At 42.0% G+C, this 21,894-nt stretch overlaps 1 protein-coding gene across 1 annotated transcript in view; it reads right to left on the bottom strand.

The window, feature by feature from the left end:
* LOC124787860 (serine/threonine-protein kinase meng-po) overlaps nucleotides 1-21,894 on the bottom strand; it is a 324,368-nt gene that overhangs the window by 37,811 nt on the left and 264,663 nt on the right. The window contains exon 5 of the mRNA XM_047254823.1: nucleotides 6,336-6,550. Within this exon, the coding sequence (XP_047110779.1) occupies nucleotides 6,336-6,550 (215 nt within the window). The remainder of the gene's footprint in view (nucleotides 1-6,335; nucleotides 6,551-21,894) is intronic.

Genomic DNA, 21,894 nt, shown 5'->3' with positions numbered 1-21,894 from the left:
GGAATGGCTCGAAGACAAGTGTAAGGATTTAGAAGCGTATTTCGCTAAGGGAATGATGGACACAGCCCACAGAATGATAAAAGAGGCCTTAGGAGAAAAGAGAAGCAACTATATGAATATTAAGAGATCAGATGGAAAACCAGTATTAACCAAAGAAGGGAAAGCTGAAACGTGGAAGGTGTATATAGAGGGTCTGTACAAGGAAGACGAACTTGAAGGCAATATAGAAATGGAAGAGGAGGTAGATGAAGATGAGATGGGAGAGATGAGACTGCGAGAAGACTTCGATATAGCACTGAAAGCCTTACATCGAAACAAGGCCTCAGAAGTAGATGACATTCCATCAGAACTATTGATAGCATTGAGAGAGCCAACCACGACAGAACTCTTCCATCTAATATGCAAGATGTATAAGACAGGCGAAATACCCTCAGACTTCAAGAAGAATATAATAATTCCAGTTCCAAAGAAAGCAGTTGCTGACAGGTGGGGAAATTACCGAACTGTTAGTTTAACAACTCATGATTGCAAAATACTAACACTAATTCTTTGCAAAAGAATGGAAAAACTGGTAGAAACCGACCTCAACAAAAATAAGTTTGGATTCCGTGGAAAAGTAGGAACACGCGAGGCAATACTGACCCTGCCACTTAGAAAGTACATTAAAGGAAGCCTACATTTATAGCATTTTTAGATTTCGAGAACGTTTTTTGCAATGTTGAATGGAACACTCTATTTGAAATTCTGAAGGTAGCAGGGGTCAAATACAGAGAGAGAATGGCTATTTACAATCTTGTGCGGAAACCAGACCGCAATTACAAGAGTCAAGGGGCATGAAAGGGAGGCAGTGTTTGATAAGCGAATGAGACAGGGTTGTAGCCTATCCCCGATGTCATTCAATTTGTACACTGAACAAGCGGTAAAGTAAACCAACGAAAAATTTGGAGTGGGAGTTAAAGTTCAGGGAGAAGAAATGAAAACTTCGAGGTTTGTCGATGACATTGTCATTCTCTCAGAGACAGCAAAGGACTTGGAATACCAGTTGAACGGAATGGACAGTGTCTTGAAAGGAGGATATAAGAGAACATTAACAAAAGCAAAACAAGGATAATGGAATTCAGTCGAATTAAATCAGGTGATGTTCAGAGAACTAGATTAGAAAATGAGACACTTAAAGTAGTAAATGAGTTTTGCTATCTGGGAAGCAAAATAGCTGATGTAGACTGTCAATGGCAAGAAAAGCATTACTGAAGAAGAGAAACATGCTACCCTCGAATATAGATTTAAGTGTGAGGAAGTCTTTCCTGAAGTTATTTGTCTGGAGTGCAGTCACTTATGGAACTGAAACATGAACGATAAACAGTTTAGACAAGAAGAGAGTATAAGCTTCCGAAATGTGGTGGTACAGAAGAATGCTGAAGATTAGATGGATAGATCACGTAACTAATGAGGAAATACTGAATAGAATTTGGGAGAAAATAAATTAGTGGCACAACTTGGCTAAAAGAAGGGACCAGTTGATAGAGCACATTCTGAGACATCAAGGGATCACCAGTTTAGTATTGGGGGGAAGTATGGAGGGTAAAAAATCACAGAGGCCAAGAAATGAGTACAATAAGTAGATTCAGAAGGGCACAGATTGTAGTAATTACTCGGACGCGAAGAGGCTTTCACAGGATAAAGTAGCAAGGAGATCTGCATCATATCGGTCTTCACATCGAAGACCACAACAACAACAACAACATGGCGGCGTCATGCGTACGTTCTGGTGCAGTGTCCGTTGGCTGGGACCACAGAGGTGGCCAACAGTGAGCAACGATTGAGTGTGGCGACATAAAATTAGCCTTTGAAATTCCTCATGGCTCCTCAGCTTGCACAGACTCGTTACTAGCCGCTGGCCATTTAAGAGCCGCAGAGTTGTCGTTGTGTGGGTAGCTAGGATATCGTAAGCAGTGCCCAGCAGAGTCAGACAGTGGGGCGCCTATATCCCGACGCCAGGTGTGGAGTGCTATTAGGAGGCCTGACCCGGTTTCATAGCCCCGCGCCTCACATCTGTCGGACAGACATCCAGACCACCACCTTCCTTGACAGCCGTGTCCCTCACCTGCGGTAATTATTCATCTTCAGAAGAGAGCTAATTCCAGATAAATTAACAATACCGAAACAGACGGAAAAGCTGACTCATCATAATGAGGACTGGATTCTTAATAAGCGTGCCAAGTTCTTCGGTAGTCAGACAAACATGCGATGTCCATTGTAGGTTTGACAGTGTGGATTTTTGGTTCGAGCACTCGTGTTTTTTTTAGCTTTAGTCAGAAAGAGTGGGTGGGTGTTATGAGCTTCGGATATGTGAGTTACAGGTTAGAGTCGAGTAGTGGAGTTACGAGATGGTCAGACTGAGTGATAATGAACACGGTTATGTCTCAGTTATGCGACTGGATTCGTGATTTCCTGTCAGGGGGTCACAGTTCGTAGTGACTGACGGACAGTCATCGACTGAAACAGAAGTGATTTCTGGCGTTCCCCAAGGTAGTGTTATAGGCCCTTCACTGTTCCTTATCTATATAAACGATTTGGGAGACAATCTGAGCAGCCGTCTCAGGTTATTTACAGGTTATGCTGTCGTTTAATACCTAGTAAAGTCATCACACGATCAAAACAAGTAGCAAGGAGATTTAGAAACGATGTATGAATGGTGCGACATTTGGCGATTGACTCTAAATAGTGATAAGTGTGAGGTCATCCAAATGAGTGCTAAAAGGAATCCGTTAAACTTCGGTTACACGTTAAATCAGTCAAATATAGTAAATCACTTCAACTAAATTCCTAGACATTACAGTTACGAACAACTGAACCTGGAAAGAACACACAGAAAATGTTATGGGCAAGGCTAATCAAAGACAGCGCTATATTAGCACAACACTTAGAAGACGCGACAGATTTACTAAAGAGACTGCCTACGCTATGCTTGTGCGTCCACTTTTGGAGTACTGCTTCGCGTGCGGCTGGTCCCGGCGGAGGTTCGAGTCCTCCCTTGGGCATGGGTGTGTGTGTTCGTCCTTAGGATAATTTAGGCTAAGTAATGTGTAAGCTTAGGGACTGATGACCTTATCAGTTAGGTCCCATAAGATTTCACACACATCTGAACATTTTTTGAATTGCTGCATGTTGTGGGATCCTTACCAGATAGGATTAACAGAGTACATCGAAAAAGTTCAAAGAAGAGCAGCGCGTATTGTAATATCGTACAAGTAGAGGACAGAGTGTCACGGGTATGACACAGGATTTTTGGTAGAAATCATTAAAACAAAGCCATTTTTTGTTGCAGCGGAGTCTTCTCACCAAGTTTCAATCGCCAACTTTCTCCTCAGAGTGCGAAAATACTTTGTTCACGATGACCTACGTAGGGAGAAACGGCCATAAAGTAAAATAAGGGAAACCGGAGCTCGCACGGAAAGATATAGGTGTTCGTTTTTTCTGCGCGCTGTTAGAGAGTGGAACAATAGAAAAACATAGTGAAGTTCATTTGATGAACCGTCTGCCAGGCACCTAAGTGTGATTTGCAGAGTATTCATGTAGATGTAATTGTTGATGTAGAGTAACGAGAATGATTGGTACAGCAGGAAACCGTGAAGAAAGGAAAGAAATGAAATTAATTAACAATAAAAGTGAAGAGATTGTGGCAGCAAGTTATTAAAGAAGTGGCATTGTAATTCAGAGTGAGCGAAGTAACTGAAATGAACAACAGTGTAAGAGTTTTAAGAAACAGTAATACGCCATTTATGACGTTTAAACTAAATCCCACGCTTTTAATGGTATGTATTAAATCAAGACGGACAGCGAACTGTCTTGTACAGAAGTCATTAGGGGATACTCCAAAATGACACAGCCAGTAGGGAAAGTAGTAGTGTAATAACAGTGAAGGGTGCCAATGCTCACTTCAACTGTTAAGTTTCAGGTTTCTAATAAGCAGTGAGTTTATCGCTTCCCTGACTTGTTCTGAGTTATATTCTCTTCCAACTGAGAATTTGAGTTGCATAGCACAATTCAAGGGTAATTTTTTCGAATTCCCGTAATTGTCTCCAGTGGCAACGCAGAAGTTTGAAATTAGGTTCAAAGGCGCCTACGACCTTCCTCTGTAATGGTGCGAAAGCGTGTCGCTCCGTGACGTCACCATCGGGCTCAGCGACGCTTCAAACAGTAAAGTGTAGACACATGCGAAAGAAACGCCCGAACTCAAAAGGTCATGTGAGGTGTAAGGTGGGTCACTGATATCATGTTGGCACGAAATTTCACCAAAATTCTGCTCAACGCTGCGATGGCCGTATCACACGATGGAAACGTTGTCACCCACTCGCCTTATCCACATTTCACCCCTTCTTTTGACACCTCTGCGGTGGAGTTCAGAATCATAAATCCCAGAGTTGAAATTAAGCGGTTTATTATAGATTGCCAAAGGAAACATTCCAGACACACTGTCGCTCGACGCGAAAGCACCTCACGGGGTGGCATAAAGGACGTCAAAGAAACACTCTCTTTCCTTTGGGCATTGGTTCCCACACATGTCACGGTCGAAAACAACAGTTCGCAGTGCAGTGAGCAACAGGACGAGATTCTTGACAACCTTTGGCACTGCTGACTCTACCTAGTTGATTCAACCCTTCTCTAAGGACACTGTGGGCTAGCAAACACAGTGAACGTGATTTCACCCTTTGGAGTGCAGCGGGACTGTAATTTTTGCTCTTACCTACTCGGTGGAACCACTAGGGACCGTTCAAAATCATTCGACGAAATTTGAACGAGATCTGAAGCAGTATGGGGATGTGACATTCACACATGCATGAATAAAACAGCAAAGTCTTCCGCTAAGAGTACCCAGATCGGCAACACCCTCTGTGCCACCCACCCTCCTTTGTTGAACTCTTTAAAAGGTACCTGTACAGAGACAATCCGTGTGGAGTCCTAAGCGCCTGCAGGCTGTTTGCAGTACTGCCCTACACCCTGTCAGGGGGCACGCAGAATAGGAAGGGTGTGAACGGGTTGCCTGCCTGCAGGCGCCTTGGACACTGTACATCTACATTTTTAAAGTGCTACAAAATCGTGGGTCGATGATACCAGTGGCGTTGTCGAACTGGAGAATCTTAGATGGACACTTTGCCGTTTTATCCATGATGTGTCAGTGTCACATTCCCCCCCCCCCCTCCCATGATCATGCCACAGGAGTGCGCAAAACAGGAGGACTGACGAAGCATAGGCATCCTTTGCTGCTTCAAATCACGTTCAAATTTCGTCGAATTATTTTTAACTGTCCGTAGTGGTTCCATCCTGTAGACAGGAGCAAAAAATGGCGGCCACACTACACTACAAATGGGTGAGATCATATTCAGTACGGCTGCAGACCACACAATGTCCTCAGAAAAAGGTTGAATCACCTGTGGAGAGTCATCAGTGTCACAGGTTGTCAAGAACTTAGTCCTGCTGCTCACTGTGCTGCAAACTGTCGACCGCGAAATGTGTGTGAACCAACGTCCAAAGGAAACGGATGGTTTCTTTCATGTCCTTTCCTCTGCTGGGTGCTAGAACTGGGTTTTCCAATTAATCCACTGGGTCTGAAAGTGTTCCAGGAAGAGAAGAAGGTGTGGGAAATGGATGAGTTATAGAACGCAAATTAGAGGAGATACATGGTTGTGGAAGATGAAGCGGAAGTCGTGTAGTTTTAGGATTTGAAAGGATCTGTAGAATTTACGAGAGGCAAAGATCGAGGCCTAGGAAAGGGATTTATAGGTGCAGATGATGGTAGCAGGGTGTAGATCACAGGTGATGCCTTTTATAGTTGTAGTCAGTTTAGGGCTTTATGTTGGATGATATGGAGGCTCATATTCCACATTAATTTTCTACCGAGGGTTAGCTCTAAATACTTTACTGTGCTAGTAGGAGGAACTGGGTGGTTGGAAAATTGGGTGGCAGTATCTCCAAGTGGTGTGACCGAAGATCGTAGCTTCATTTTTCTATGGATTTACTCAAAGTTTCCATGTATTAGACAACTCGACCAGCAGACTCAAGCAACGTTGGAAGAAAGGACGGGAAAGTTGAAGGGCGTGGTGGGTAGCTAGGTAGGTGGTGTAATTGGATGTTGCAAGAGGTGGGTTTGCTTGGGCAGGGTGAAGGGGTTACGTTCATAGATTGTAGAATCGTACTTATGTTCGGAATTATTATTAAACAACTGCATGGCTTGGGTGAGTATACGTTGCAAAAATTTCACATCTGCCAAAACAAAAATCAAGATTTCTACTTCGTTTCAGTAATCTGACAACGAGAAGTAGATGAGAACTCACTTGTAGGTGTCGTCGGTGTTGGTGAGCAGCACCTCTGGCGGCGAGTACGGCAACCACTCGTTGCGCCTGCGCACCAGCGTGCCAGCACGACGCGTCTCGCCGAAATCGCAGAGCTTGACGCGCGAGAAATCCGACCGGAAGACCAGCACGTTGTCCAGCTTGACGTCGCGGTGCACCAGCTCGCGCGCGTGCAGGTGGTCCAGCGCCGACGCCAGCTGCGGCACACACACCACCAGTTCACTTCCAGAAGCACTACGCACAACGGGAGTTGCACATCTCTGAACTATGACCAATAACCAGATTGCATCCTGTCGTATCCAATGATTCCTCACGCTAAGCCCTTCCAAAATCAAGTTATAGGATGAACGCACTAACCATGCAACAGAGAGCACACAACAGATTAAAATTACTAACTGGCCAAACATGGAATTTGGATCCGTCTATCATTCTCTACACAAACAAAGTTTTGATTCGATCTATCCTCTCCAGTGTTAATATACACAATGGATATACACTCCAATCACTTTCTATCAGTATTTTCAGATGTTGAATAGAAGGATTCCGTTTTGTTTATTCCATCCTCTTACCCTCTCCTACTCGACACCTTTACCGATTCAGCAATCTCCCCTCCCTTCTCATTGACGCTGAACATCTCCATACTTCCTACACATCCCGCAAATTTGCCTCCTTCATTCGTTTCTTGTAACCCACAGTAACCAACACTGGCACGCTGCCGAGCCAATACCAATACTTCCCACTCATCTTACACCTCCTTAGTCTCCTCGTCACCTCCCATTACAACTTCAACAGACTTCGAAACAACGAAAATTTATCTGATGGCTATCCTTTCTATCATAGCTAACCCCTCGTACTCGTACAAACCGTCCAACACTATTACCATCCCATTCATAACATAACTTAACCCTCCTCTTAATTCATCCTCTTCCATTGCAGGTGCTAAAACTTACTGTAGTGAAGTTTAGTGGTTTATCACCCTTCCCCCTTTATCTACCTTCCCAGTGAATGGCGTTGAAATATCAGTAAAAAATCAAAAAATACCAATTTTCCAACCATTGAAATCGTCCGACTGTGGCAACATGAAGTTAATTAGGAACAATGGTGCAACCCTGCTCCGCACAGCCTTGGTCTATACATTGGAAAGGGGAGGATAATACAGCATTTATTTACAAGGGCTCTTCAGTCGTCTAATTGAAGAGGACTGAGTGACGCTGGCTAAAATACAGTAACCGTATTGTGAGGGGGCAGGGATCATATTTTCGGGTTGAAACCCAGTTTCAGACTTTTTGTAGTTTCACCAAGTCATTCCAGTTCAACGTACTAGCAGTTTCCTCAGAGACACCTTGGTTCTTGTCTGGTACTTGATAAAAATAAACTTTGTGTCTGTTTCTAAAGACATTGTCATAGACGAAACTTTTATCCTAAAGCTCTCTTCCTTCCACTCATAAATGGAAAAGCTCTCCTCCTTCGCGCTTGTTGACACCCTTTCAACGTAGTTCCTTTTCCAAAATAAAACTGCTCCAGAAAATATTTCATGCACTTTGAAATAGGCAACCAGACGGACATTATCCTTCGCAGGATACTGTGAATAAATGTTTTACAAACTACAGAAGAGTAAAATCAAATACTGTAAACCGAATCTGTAGCTTCACTACTGTAGAGTAAATGTTCGATGTGAGTCCGCAGCTCGTGGTCGTGCGGTAGCGTTCTCGCTTCCCATGCCCGGGTTCCCGGGTTCGATTCCCGGCGGGGTCAGGGATTTTCTCTGCTTCGTGATGACTGGGTGTTGTGTGCTGTCCTTAGGTTAGTTAGGTTTAAGTGGTTCTAAGTTCTAGAGGACTGATGACCATCGATGTTAAGTCCCATAGTGCTCAGAGCCATTTGAACCAATCGTTCGATGTGACGATCATCAGCTTCGTTACATAATGTGCAACGACGAACCGTGTTTTTCAGTTTCTCTGTAAGATTCCGCTCTCCCTTCTGATGGTGTTAAACGCTATAAAGATGTGCTCAGTAAGTTCAGGTGTTGTTCCTACTGGCGTTGAAAACACAAACGACTTTACACAACCCCAGACAAGAACGTAAAGAGGTGTGAGTTCAGGAAACTGGGCATCCACTTCAAAATATTCTCTGCCTACAGTTGTCTGTGAGATGCCTTGGCCCAACGATCAAAGTGAGCTGGAAAATCGTCGTTCCGAGACCATAAACTAGTGTACAGTTGCAGGGAAACGTCCTCCAGGAGTTTAGGCAAGGCATTGTCCAGAAAGTTAAAATATTATGCACTGTTCAAACGATCTGGAAAGATGTGTGATCCAGTAAGGTGGTCTCCAACAATTCCAGCCTAGATTGTCACTGAGAGGTAGCGTGTGGATTTTCAACAGCCCAGTGGTGGCTGTAGAACTTTATTTCACATTTCCGGCTATAGTTTCCCCATACCAAGACGTTCAAAATTCCATCCTCTGCATTCTCCCACATTTTTACACCGTAATTTTGTTACTCGTTGTATATGAGATATAGCTGTTACAACTCACCTAATAAGTGAGGCTCTGTGTCATCAACTGACACATAGAGGAGACTGAAAATGTTGCAAACTTTCTGACGAATCCTTCTTCAGATTTACAGAGTACCCATATGCACAAATACTTCCGCACCGCTACATTGTCCTGACTGACTACAGTGTTCCCACACTTCAGTTTGACTGTGGTGAGGGGATGTGCCTGGTAAAGTTGCCCCTCAACACTCCCTCCTCCTCCCCGCCTGCTTTCTCCCCTCACCCATATCGTACAACATATTATAAACTCTCACCCTAGTCCAGCTGCAATGCAGAAAAAAATATAGTCAGGCGAGAGAATGTAGTTGCGCATATGTGTTTACGTGTTCTCCATAGATCTGAACAACGATTCGTCCAAAAGCTAACAACGTCCTCAGACTTTCGTATGTGCAGGTTGACGGCTCGGTGCCTCAACAATTCGCAACTATTAGTGGAGTGTTGCTTTTACTCCTTCCACGCTTTATATACCACCAAGGACATTCCATTACCATAACATTTTAGCACCATCTCATAAATATTTTACGTTTCAAAATAAAATCTGTAAATTAGAGAAGGGACTTAAAATTGGATGTTGTCTCGCTGGCACACTTGGCAGATATTTTCGAAAACATCTTGAGAATAAATTCTTTACTTACACCAAACGATAAGTGATAAAATAATGTACTATTGAAGACATTTGGAGGACACGATTATTCTTATCAACGGAGGCGGAGGCAATCATGTGATTAATGAACTTTAAAGCAGTTTAAACAACTTCCACAATACTATGATCTTTACAACGGAATTCGAAAAAAAATCCGCGATCAGCTTCTTAGATCTTAGAATTAGCAGTTGCAATGGAGTACATATTTCCAGCGGATAACGTAAAGTAGTACCGCAGACAACTTCAACCATGCCTCACAATGCCACCCGCTTGCAGATAAAAAAATTTCTTTCATGCAATTGTTAGTAGGTTAATGCGGGCTCCAATGTCTGAAGATAACAGAATCGACAGAATCCATAAACTAGACACACTCTGATGAACGGCAAACAACAATGGTTATCAGATGAAAATAGTTGACAAAATGTACGAAGAAAAATGACAACCCTAATTAACATCAATAATAGAGAATTACCGTTAGAAAATATTAGAAGAAAAGGTAGTAAAACCCAAGTTGCATTTTTATTAAGCAGAGTGAAGATAAGTAAAATGACAGACTGTAGAGACGGATTCCTGACTGCAAGTGGAGTGAAACATGTGTCAGAAAATGGACGGCGTGCGTGCAACGATAACAAATCGTCCAGGAATACAGTACTAACAAGGGGAGGCCGCCAATTGCGAAATTCAGATCCGATTCATACTGCGCATAATAAAAGCTCATGGCCAGAGGTGTAATGTGGCAAGGCACCAAGATGCACTTCTCAGCCGTTGTCGAGAAAATCGACAGTTAAAAGAAACCGTTGCGGTGAAATACTCTCTACGATTAATAATTTTATACAGCGTCGTGGGGCAGCGGTAAGCGCTCGGGTTCGTAATCCGAAGGTCGCCGGATCGAATCTCGCGCCATGCAACATTTTTTTTTTATTATTAGTTTTTTGTAATTCAGATATATATATAAACTATTAATGAATTGCTTATGCATGTTGGTGAAGGCGGATCGCTCTCCAATTGTACCGCCTCCATTTTTCCGTTTGTTTAACATGGTGTACCAAAGCTCTCACGTCCGCACTGATTTGCGACGATGTTATAAGTTGCGCTAGGGACCGCATCTACCTTCTTTCGAAGTTAGCATGCAACTACGCTGTTATGCGGCGGCTCGTTTCGGCCCATTCTACATCTGTCGTTCAAGTGTAACGAGCGAGTAACGGAGTTTATATTTCATACCTGCCACAGCAAATTTTTGTTCGTGGGGTTTCTATTCTAATTCGAACGTTTGACTTACACTATACGTATTCGTTTCGGAATATCGTTTCTACGTCTTCCGTTAACTATACGTGGTTAACATTATGAAGAGAATTAATAACATTTCTGAAATACAACTTTGTTTGCGGAAAACATAATGATGTTCGAAGTCGCCAGTTTTTCCACGACAAACGACTTTCAACAACTTACTATATTCATAATTGTTGCCCGCCGGGAATATATATATATATATATATATATATATATATATATATATATATGTGTGTGTGTGTGTGTGTGTGTGTGTGTACACACATTTTAATCACATAAAACAAATACTAAAAAAAAAAAAGTTGCATGGCGCGAGATTCGATCCGGCGACCTTCGGATTAGGAACCCGGGCACTTACCGCTGCGCCACGACGCTGTAGGTAATTATTAATCGTTGAGAGTATTTCACCGGAACGGTTTATTTTAACTGTCGATTTTCTCGACAACGGCTGAGAAGTGCGTCTTGGTGCTTTGCCACATTACACCTCTGGCCATGAGCTCTTATTATGCGCAGTATGAACTGAATCTGAATTTCACAATTGGCGGCCTCCCCTTGTAAGTTGCATCGCATCCGCGTCACAACAGACGTACACAGTGGCCCCCATTGGATGCAATACACGGGTCCACATGTCGCATCCTGGATTGCTGATGACAGAAATCCGATAACTGTGATGGTCTAGTGCAAAAACCATCGATAAAATCCTTCCCCTACAGAGGATAATCCGTGCACTCGTTGCAGGTGATAGGGAAACGCATAGTCGCACTTTGGCTTACACCATGTTTGCGGGCCTTGCCTGGAACTCGTACTAGTGTTCGTCTCTAGATCCTGTAGTATCCAGTCTGAAAGGACCCGTAATCACACAAACGCCCAAAAAGGACTTTAATGTTGTGTGACCTGGTTGATGTCTGCGAGGGTACTTGTTGTGGTATAGCCGTGCTGTCTCTCGACCGTTTCCATCTGTCTGGCCGTATATAAACACCATCTCGGCTTGTTCCCGACGTGAATACCGAACTATCCTGCTGTTTACAGTGTGCTGCGTTTATCACACAGCCTACAACACACGGCACCTGGTCAGAGGAACTTTCATTCGTCAGCGCCATCTACCGTGGCAACGATGCATTTCCAGACATGTGTCCATAGCACCTTTTTTCCTTCATTTCCAATCAGGAATCGGTCACTGCAGTTTGTCGGCTTTATTAATGTTCACCCTGATGTACGGCCAATGCCAGACAGATAATCCAAATACGAGTATTATGGAGATCCAATGTGAAAATTTGCTTTATAACTGAGAACCATACAAGAAGTCCCATTTGCAAATGTAAGGCCTATTGATGCATGCCGACGCCTCGAACAGCTGCGTTGTTATGTGATGTGGAGAACGTGTGACAGAGGTACAGGAGATATTTTATCATTTTATATAAATGTATTGTGCCTATCGTGTGCTAATCAGGTTTGTAAATGAGTGTTTCATTTCCATTTTATTACCGTTATGAACTGTACGACAGTAGCCGAGTAATTCAGTGTGAATTCGTTTTCCATACGCATCACATATACAAGCCATCCTCCGAACGGTGTTTCCTTCATGTTTTCATGTAAACTTCCTTGACCAAAACAATTAACTTGGACATGTGTTAATCTATCGAATCAAAGTGTTTTTATTATAACTTGTTTTCACATGAGTATCTACACACGATTTTCTGCATATTACTGTTATGATTTGTACAAAAATTGGTTCAAATGGCTCTGAGCACTATGGGACTTAACATCTATGGTCATCAGTCCCCTAGAACTTAGAACTACTTAAACCTAACTAACCTAAGGACATCACACAACACCCAGTCATCACGAGGCTATTTGTACAAGACCATCTTATCTTGTGGCCTTCTTTCTGTTATGTTGATCGACGTGAACATAGTACTTTCTCCTAAAAACAGTTTTCAATGAAGTATTTCTCATTAAAAGCAGCTCATCCATTGAGCGCCCTTAAAGTCGAAACACTCAAAAGCAGCTTAACGTGGCAACACGAATTGTTTCAAATAACTGTGACAAATGAAGTGTTATATTTGCAGTGATAATTTCTGCCTTGCTGTGGGAAACCTGCGTTTAGCAAGGCAGCCATATATTCATCTCCAGAAATCCTGTTACAAGGTAGCCATAAAATCGTCTTCCACCAACATTCCTCCCCATGAAGTTCTGGAGTTCAGGGCCTTTTAGTGGATAATGCAATCAACTACACCTTCCAACCAACCTGGTGGACCACTCTCGGCGTGACCAACAAGGAAATCACGCGTTTGACTGGGACCGATACGTTTTAACTCGAGAAACATTTGTAAAGTACTTATCATCACATGTAACTGTATTCAGGCACTTGCATATGGATAATTAACACACTGTAAATCTTCCACACTGGATAAGTGCTCGGAGATATATCGGAAATGGTTCCGTTTCCTTGTTTCATTGAAAATATAAATTAACCGCGCAAGTGTTTAATAGAGAGCTTCTGGGTGTTCTGCGAAGTTGTTGTTTCCATTTTAAGCACAATATTTTCACGACCGACCCAGATGTCTTCCTCAGGTGCTGCCAGTTTTGGTGTTATGTGTACTACCCGCTTGGACTCCAACCAGACCCAATGGTTCCCTGTTAATCTCTTTTCCTTCATATAATACTTTTACAAATCTATAAATTTTGTCATTATTGGTCTACCTTCGGCAGTCTATCGCCCAGCTATAAAAAAATGGTTGAATAGATGAGAGTCATTACGTAATTGGTCCGCAGAGTGGGCCCTCAAAATTAACGACTACGTAATTGGCACCCAGCGTGGAATCCATCAAAGTAACCAGTACAATGTGGGTGAGACTGGAAATAAAAATAAAGCAAACCTGGTACTGTTACATAGACTTTTCGTTTCGTACAGCATCAAGGGGACCACCGGCTATGGGCAGCCATTTTGGCGAAACATGTTTTCTCCAAACACCATGTTATTTTCACCTAGTATCCCCATAATGGAGCGACCGCAGCTGAAAACATTCGTAATAAATTCTCGAACAATTTCTGTGCCGATTTCATTATTTAACATGTGTTTATAAATGGTAAGAACTTAATTTATCTTCTTAAAATTTGTTTGGAATACTAAAGACCACTTGAAATAACTTACGTCTTCTTTCACTTCCCCTCTCTTTCTTTTCAGCAGTTTCTCACTCATTCCTTATTTTTTCTTTTCTTTCTTCAGTCCATATTGCGCCTGAGTGATCCTTTGTTTCCTACTGCAAGCCTTTGAAATTTTTTACGTTTGCTGTGTACTTTCCTTTTTCCTATTTTTCCTCCATTATTTCTGTTTCCCTCAGGTCTGGTTTAACTTGTTTGATCCATGTCATTGAATTTTTTGAGTTTCAGCTAAAAAAGTTAAAAATTCCTTTTGTTACTTCTGCTCTCATATAGCCATTTTAGTATCCATGGTACACAATTCTCCTCTTCCTCATAGTGTCTAATACTCATTCTATTTTTTCATAAACTTCTTTATTACAGTACTTTTTAATTTCCATTTCCCATAATCATATCTTGGTCACAAGATTTTTCTGACTATTTTCCTTTCCTTCTTTTCTATTTCACGTATTTGTTTGGCATTATTTTCGTTTTTTCATTCTTTGTTTACAGCTTGAAGTGTAAGCGCCATAGAAATCACTAACAACCAGTGAAAAAGACTTAAGGTTACTTCAAGCAGGTCAGTGTAAGAACACACGGTGACACTTCTTCTATGATAGTTACTGTATCAGGATGGGATCCACCGTTAGGCAACACAGACTTGTATTGCGGGCTGCCGCCTCTTCAGGCCGCTGGCGAAACCAACGCAGGAGGTGCCGGGTAAACTGTAGAAGCTCATCATAAGCACATGGCTTTTGATGTCAACCGCATCTCCCGCAGCCACCACGGTAATATGTCATCGCTGGCACCAATTCTTCTTCCGCAGATAACGGGCCCGCCGATCGCCGAGGCAGTATCCTTCCGCCGGGCGGCTACAAGGAACGCCGCTCAGCAAACCAGAACTAGGTTTACGGACCCCAGAGGCCCTCCACAGCCTCCCCAAAGCGAAGTAATGAATAAAAAAATCCTATCTAGTGATGACTGAACTGCAATAAAAAAAAACACAAAAATACGGAAAAACTGTTTGGATGTGTTCAACAACCAGAAGAGTGACGTGCAAGTTAGGGAAGAAAATAAATGAAAGAGAAAATTACGAGACCGCGGTCAATAGCTCCCTCTTCGGAGTGGTGACATGTTTTGACGATCGTCTCCAGATGATATGCCAGTTCTCAAATAGCGTGACAATGAAAAATTAGTGACCCTCCAGTACCCTGTAGCACTACTTCTAGCCTCGATAATGGTCACAATACAACAAAGAAGAGAGTCCACAAATTCCTTCAGGTACTCCGTATAACTTACGTCTTCTTTCACTTCCCCTCTCTTTCTTTTCAGCAGTTTCTCACTCATTCCTTATTTTTTCTTTTCTTTCTTCAGTCCATATTGCGCCTGAGTGATCCTTTGTTTCCTACTGCAAGCCTTTGAAATTTTTTACGTTTGCTGTGTACTTTCCTTTTTCCTATTTTTCCTCCATTATTTCTGTTTCCCTCAGGTCTGGTTTAACTTGTTTGATCCATGTCATTGAATTTTTTGAGTTTCAGCTAAAAAAGTTAAAAATTCCTTTTGTTACTTCTGCTCTCATATAGCCATTTTAGTATCCATGGAACACAATTCTCCTCTTCCTCATAGTGTCTAATATTCATTCTATTTTTTCATAAACTTCTTTATTACAGTACTTTTTAATTTCCATTTCCCATAATCCTATCCTGGTCTCAAGATTTTTCTGATTATTTTCCTTTCCTCCTTTTATATTTCACCTATTTGTTTGGCATTATTTTTGTTTGTTTCATTCTTTGTTTACAGCTTGGAGCATAAGCGCCGTAGAAATTACTAACAACCAGCGAATAAGGTTATTTCAAGCAGGTCGGTGCAAGAACACATAGTGACATTCCTTCTATGATGGACTGTGTATGGAGTATGGAGTACCTGAAGGAATTTGTGGACTCTCTTCTTTGTTGTATTGTGGCTGGAGACATTGATGAGTAGATCTCATAGTGCTACCAAGGTGCAGCTGTGTTGACAGCTACGTTTCACCCTCTGTTCCAAACAGTCCCATCCCCAAAAAAATATAGAAATATCTCCAGCCTAACTGTTCCCTCTGCGCACTACAGGTCAGACGCGCTCACAAGTCCGTCAGTACTTTCGACGCTTTCTAACATTTGAAAAGAGGCAAAGCAGTGACTCGTCGGATCAGACAACAAAATTCCAGTCATCAATTGCCCAGTTTCTTTGTTGTTTGGGGTAATGAAAAAGTGTGTTTTAATGTACGTGACTCAAAATGTCTTTATAAGCAGTTCCATGCACAGTGTTTGTTTGTCATTGACAAGACGTGACATACTTTTACATCGTTTTACGACCACTGCTACTATGCCGTGTTACACTGCTGCAAATAGTAAATTATTGCTTGTAGAGTCGTCGGCCAGCCAGTACACGTTGAGTAACAAATCAGGCGACGTCGGACACGGTGAGGTCACGGCTACGTCCAAACACGATAGCTCCTTTCTGCCACTGTGCCATTTCTCCACGTTGACACCCTCCTGCGCTGATTTCATACAACGGACTGACGAAAATACACCCCACTTCACTGCCGTGACGTACCACCTAGTACGAGTTATAATGTGCTTCAAAGTGACAAGTGTGCTCTTTAAGAGAGTGAGTAATACTACATCTGGTGATCTTTCTTACGTGCAATGAGTAACTGGAAACACAAATGCTTAGATGAGCCGAGCAACAGCAGCAGAGAGAGTGTGTGCGAGAGTGAGACAGGGAGAGAGAGATCGGCCGATACGTACACACAAACACACACACACACACACACACACACACACACACACACACACACACACACACATGACCCACGTCATGTTGTGTGTTCTGAGTTGCGTTTGCGTGAATGTGTGCTTGTGAATGCTGTCTAATTTTGAAAAAGGCTTTGTTGGCCAAAAGCTAGTTGTGTGACAGTCTTTTTGTTGTGCCAACCTGTGGTTCCAGAAGCAGGGCAGCAGCTCTTTCAGTGGTTACAGGGGCAACAGTCTGGATAATTGACTGATCAGGCCAACAGGCTTTGCTATGCTGGTACTGCATCTCTACTGTACAGCTCAATGGTAATGGCGTCCTCTTGTGTAAAACATTCTGTAAGTAAAGTAATCCACCATTGTGATCTCCTAGGGAAAGCGAACTTTGCAATCTAGGGTTCGGAGTACGGAATATTTAATTCCCTGATCAGATAAGCAGGTTAGAGGATTTAAAAAGGGGAATGGATAGACTGAAGTTTGAAGTAGCGGGAATTAGTGAACTTCGATGGCAGGAAGAAAAGGACATCAGGTCACGTCAGTGCAATGTTGTCAACATAAAACCATATAGGGGTAATGCAGGAGTATGTCTAATAATGAAAAAAAAATAGGAATGCGGGTAAGTTACCAGGAACAAATAGTGAACGCATTATCATAGCCAAAACAGATACCAAACCAACATCCACAACAGTAGTACGAATTCATATACCAGTCGGTATTGAATGTTAGCTTTAAGGATAAATGGACTATTTGCCAAAAACCTGAGGCTACAACTGGTTTTCGTTCGCCACAGACACCACGGCGGGCGTAACAAATACTGCAACCAGCAGTAGCACAGCATTGCAATTGGTAGCAGCCAACCGACGGCCATTGTACAAACATGACCACGTCGGCTGGCGCAATGTATGAGAGGCCACCGCGAGCTACCATCAGCCGCCTTGAGTACTGTGATTCACACCTGCGGGTACTCAGCCTCTGTCTCAGTGATCAGGGCATTACAGAGTTGGCTAAGGACCTGCAGTCTACAATATTCTCTGTTTGGATCTGACTGCATTGTGATTAGTAACTCTTTGAATTATTTAAACGCTTTGTGACAGATTATTGCCGTGTCTCTCAACGTTTACTTACTGTCTTTAGAAACCACGCGTAGCAACAAGATACAACTATTAACATTGTCTGCCAGGTCATACAGCTTGAAAAGGTAGTGCCCGCAACATTTCCTTGGCGCACTCTTGAAGTTACTTCTCCATTAAAGATATCATGTTTCATCCTTTTTATTGTGTAATCCTCAGTCCAGTTTAATAACGCGTCTGATCATACTTCTGTTAGTAAGCGTTTGATAGTTAACAGCCACAAATAGGTAAAGGTATAAACTACTATAAGCAGCATAGTGAACACATTATCACAGATAGACACAAACCTAACACCCATCACAATACTATCAGTTTATGTGCCAACTAACGACCTAGACGATGGAGGGGTTGAAAGAATGTATGATGAGACAAAGGAAATTGTTCAGATAGTTTTGGCAGACAATGACTAAACTGAAACAGGGACTGGAATTCTGTTTTACGAAAAGGATGGAAAGGGAAAATAGTAGGAGAACCTGGACTAAGGGAAAGGAATGAAAGAGGAAACCGCCTGAAAGAATTTAGCACAAGAATAGTTTAATCATTGCTCGCGCTTAATTTAAGAATCATGAAACAAGCTCGTATACACGGAAGAAACTTGCGGACAGTGGAAGGTTTAAGACTGATTATATAATGGTAAATCAGGTATTTCTAAAGCAGATTTTAAACGGTAAGGCATATCCAGGTGCAGATGAAGGCTCTGCCCATAATTTATTGGTTATGGACTGCAGATTAAATCTGAAAAATTTGCGAAAATGTAGGATTTCAGGATTTTAAGGAGATGGGCTGGATAAATTGAAAGCACCAAAGGGTGTTGAAAGCTTCAAAAGAATCATTGGGCAATGTTGGACGAAAGAAGACGAATGGGTAACTTTGAGAAATGAAGTAGTGAAGGCAGCAGAGGGTCGCATGGGTGAAAATATAAGGAAAAATATAAATCACTGGATAAAACAGAAGATTTTAAATTTGATTGACTTTAGGAGAATATATGAAAATACAGCAGATGAAGCAGGCGAAAGGGAATACAGAAGTCTAAAATATGAGGTTAAAAAAATGCAAAATGGCTAAACAGGAATGGCTATAGGACAAATATAAGGCTGTATGAACGTGCATGACTAGGGAAAAACAGATGCCGCCTATAGGAAGATTAAAGAGACCTTTGGAGGAAAGGGAAGCAGCTGTATGCATAGATGGCAAGCCAATATTAAGCAAATAAGGAAAGGAGAATGGTGGAATATGTAGTGGGTGTCTACATTAAGAAGACAATTATAAAGAAAATATTACTGATAGAGAAGTTGGATGAGATGAAGATGAGATGGAAGATATGATTTTGCTAGAAGAACTTGGCTTAGGACGATAAGACCTAGATGGACTGAAGCCCATGGAGTAGGCGACATACTCTCAGAATTAGAGAGATCCTTGGGAGGACCAAACATGACAAGACTTCCTGCCTTGTGTGCGGGATATACGAGACCGGCAATATACCTCCAGACTTCATGAAGAGTCTGAATACTGACACGAATTCTATACAAAAGAATTAAAATCTGGTCGATGCCGATACTGGGGAAGATAAGTTTGGGCTACACAGAATTGAAGGAACACGTGAGGCAATATTGACATCTTCTTATAAGTTGAATACAGGCAAACCTACATTTATAGCGTTTGTAGATTAAAGGAAGCTTTTCGCAATTTTGGCTGGTTTACACTCTCTGAAATTTTGATGAGAGCAGGGCTATAAAGCAACCTATACAGAAACCAGACAGTTGTCATAACAGACGAAGTGCATGAAAGAGAAGCAATGTTTGAGATGAGAGTGAGATAGGGCTGTATAGCCTGCTCATGATGGTCAATTTGTGCGTTGAGGAAGCTGTCTAGGAAACCATGGAGAAATGTGGAAAGGGAATTAACGTTTAGAAAGAGGAAATAAAAACTTTGATGATGACATTATATTTTTCTCAAGACGGCAAAGAAGTTGGAAGAGAAGTTGCATGGAACAGATCGAGTCTTGAAAGCAGGATATGAGACGAACATCAACAAAAGTAAAACACTGGTAACAGAGTGTAGTCGAATTAAATCAAGTGATGTTGAGGGAATTACGTTAGGAAATGAGAGAGTAATAGTAGTAGACCGACTTTAGTTATTTTGGCAGCAAAATAACTGATGATGGCCTAAGCAGAGAGGGTATAGCACGAGAAGCATTTCTGAACTAGAGATATTTGGTAACATCGGTTACAAATGTAAGTAATAGGAAGCCTTTTTGAAGGTGCTTGTGTGGCATCCGAAAGTGAAACGAGGATGATAACAGGTTAGACAAGATGTGGATAGAAGCTTTTGAAATTTGGTGCCGTAGAAGAATGCTGAAGGTTAGATGGATAGATCGAATAGCTAATGAGTACGTACTAAATCAAACCGAGTAGCAAAGCAATTTATGGCAAAATTTAACTAGAAGAAGAATTCGGTTGATAGGACACATCCTGAGGCATCAGGGAACGGTAAATTTGGATGGAGTGTTGGGGGTAAAATTGTAGATGGATACCAAGGCTTGACTACAGTAAAAAGGATCCACAAAAGAAGACGAAGTAAATATTCCAGAATTAGAATCTAGAACAGCTGCCAATATGAGTAACTTGGAAGTAAATATCCTCGGAGTAGTGAAGCAACTTAAATCACTTAATAAAAGCAAATCTTCTGGTCCAGACTGTATACCAATTAGGTTCCTTTCGGAGCATGCTGATGCATTAGCTCCATTGTTATATACAACCGTTCACTCGACGAAAGATCCGTACCCAAAGACTGGAAAGTTGCACAGGTCACACCAATACGCAAGAAAGTTAGTAGGAGTAATCCACTAAATTACAGGCCCATATCGTTAACGTCGATATGCAGCAGGATTTTAGAACGTATATTGTGTTCGAACGTTGTGAATTATCTCGAAGAAAACGGTCTATTGACCCATGTTGACCCATGTTGACTGTGTGTCAACATGGGTTTAGAAAACATCGTTGCTGTGAAACACAACTAGCTCTTTATTCAGATGAAGTGTTGAGTGCTATTGACAAGGGATTTCAGATCGATTCCGTATTTCTGGATTTCCGGAAGGCTTTTGTCGTTGTACCACGCAAGCGGCTCGTGGGGAAATTGCGTGCTTATGGAATATCGTCTCAGTTATGACTGGATTTGTGATTTTCTGTCAGAGAGGTCACAGTTCGTAGTAACTGACGGAAAGTCATCGAATAAAACAGAAGTGGTTTCTTGCTTTCCCCAAGGTAGTGTGTAAGTAGGTTGTTTAGGTTCTTATATTCGTAACGCCACCGCCACGTAGTGCTCTGTATGAGAATCACTGACTGTGCTGCGTGCAGTCTGTGGCTGGGTGGCATTGGTGGAATTTGCTATTGTAGTGTTGGGCAGTTGGCTGTTAACAGCGCGTAGCGTTGCGCAGTTGGAGGTGAGCCGCCAGCAGTGGTGGATGTGGGGGGGAGAGATGGTGGAATTTTGAGAGTGGACGATCTGGAAGTGTGTCCATCAGAAAGAGTAAATTTGTAATATTGGATATCATGGACTGATATATATATTATGACTTTTGAACACTATTAAGGTAAATACATTGTTTGTACTCTATCAAATTCTTTCATTTGCTAACTATGCCTATCAGTAGTTAGTGCCTTCAGTGGTTTGAATCTTTTATTTAGATGACAGTAGTGGCGCTCGCTGTATTGCAGTAGTTAGAGTAACGAAGATTCTTGTGAGGTAAGTGATTTGTGAAAGGTATAGTTTAATGCTAGTCAGGGTCATTCTTATGTAGGGATTATTGAAAGTCAGATTGCGTTGAGCTAAAAAATATTGTGTGTCAGTTTAAGCACAGTCATGTATAATTTTTCTAAGAGGACGTTTCAAGTATTATAGACCGTTTGCTGTTCCTTATCTATATAAACGATTTGGGAGACAATCTGAGCAGCCGTCTTCGGTTGTTTGCAGATGACGCTGTCGTTTATCGACT

The sequence above is a fragment of the Schistocerca piceifrons genome, chromosome 3 (genome assembly GCF_021461385.2).
Source record: "Schistocerca piceifrons isolate TAMUIC-IGC-003096 chromosome 3, iqSchPice1.1, whole genome shotgun sequence".
Lineage (NCBI taxonomy): Eukaryota > Metazoa > Arthropoda > Insecta > Orthoptera > Acrididae > Schistocerca > Schistocerca piceifrons.
The sequence above is the reverse complement of the archived record's forward strand: the minus strand, read 5'-3'. Positions and strand labels throughout refer to the sequence as shown.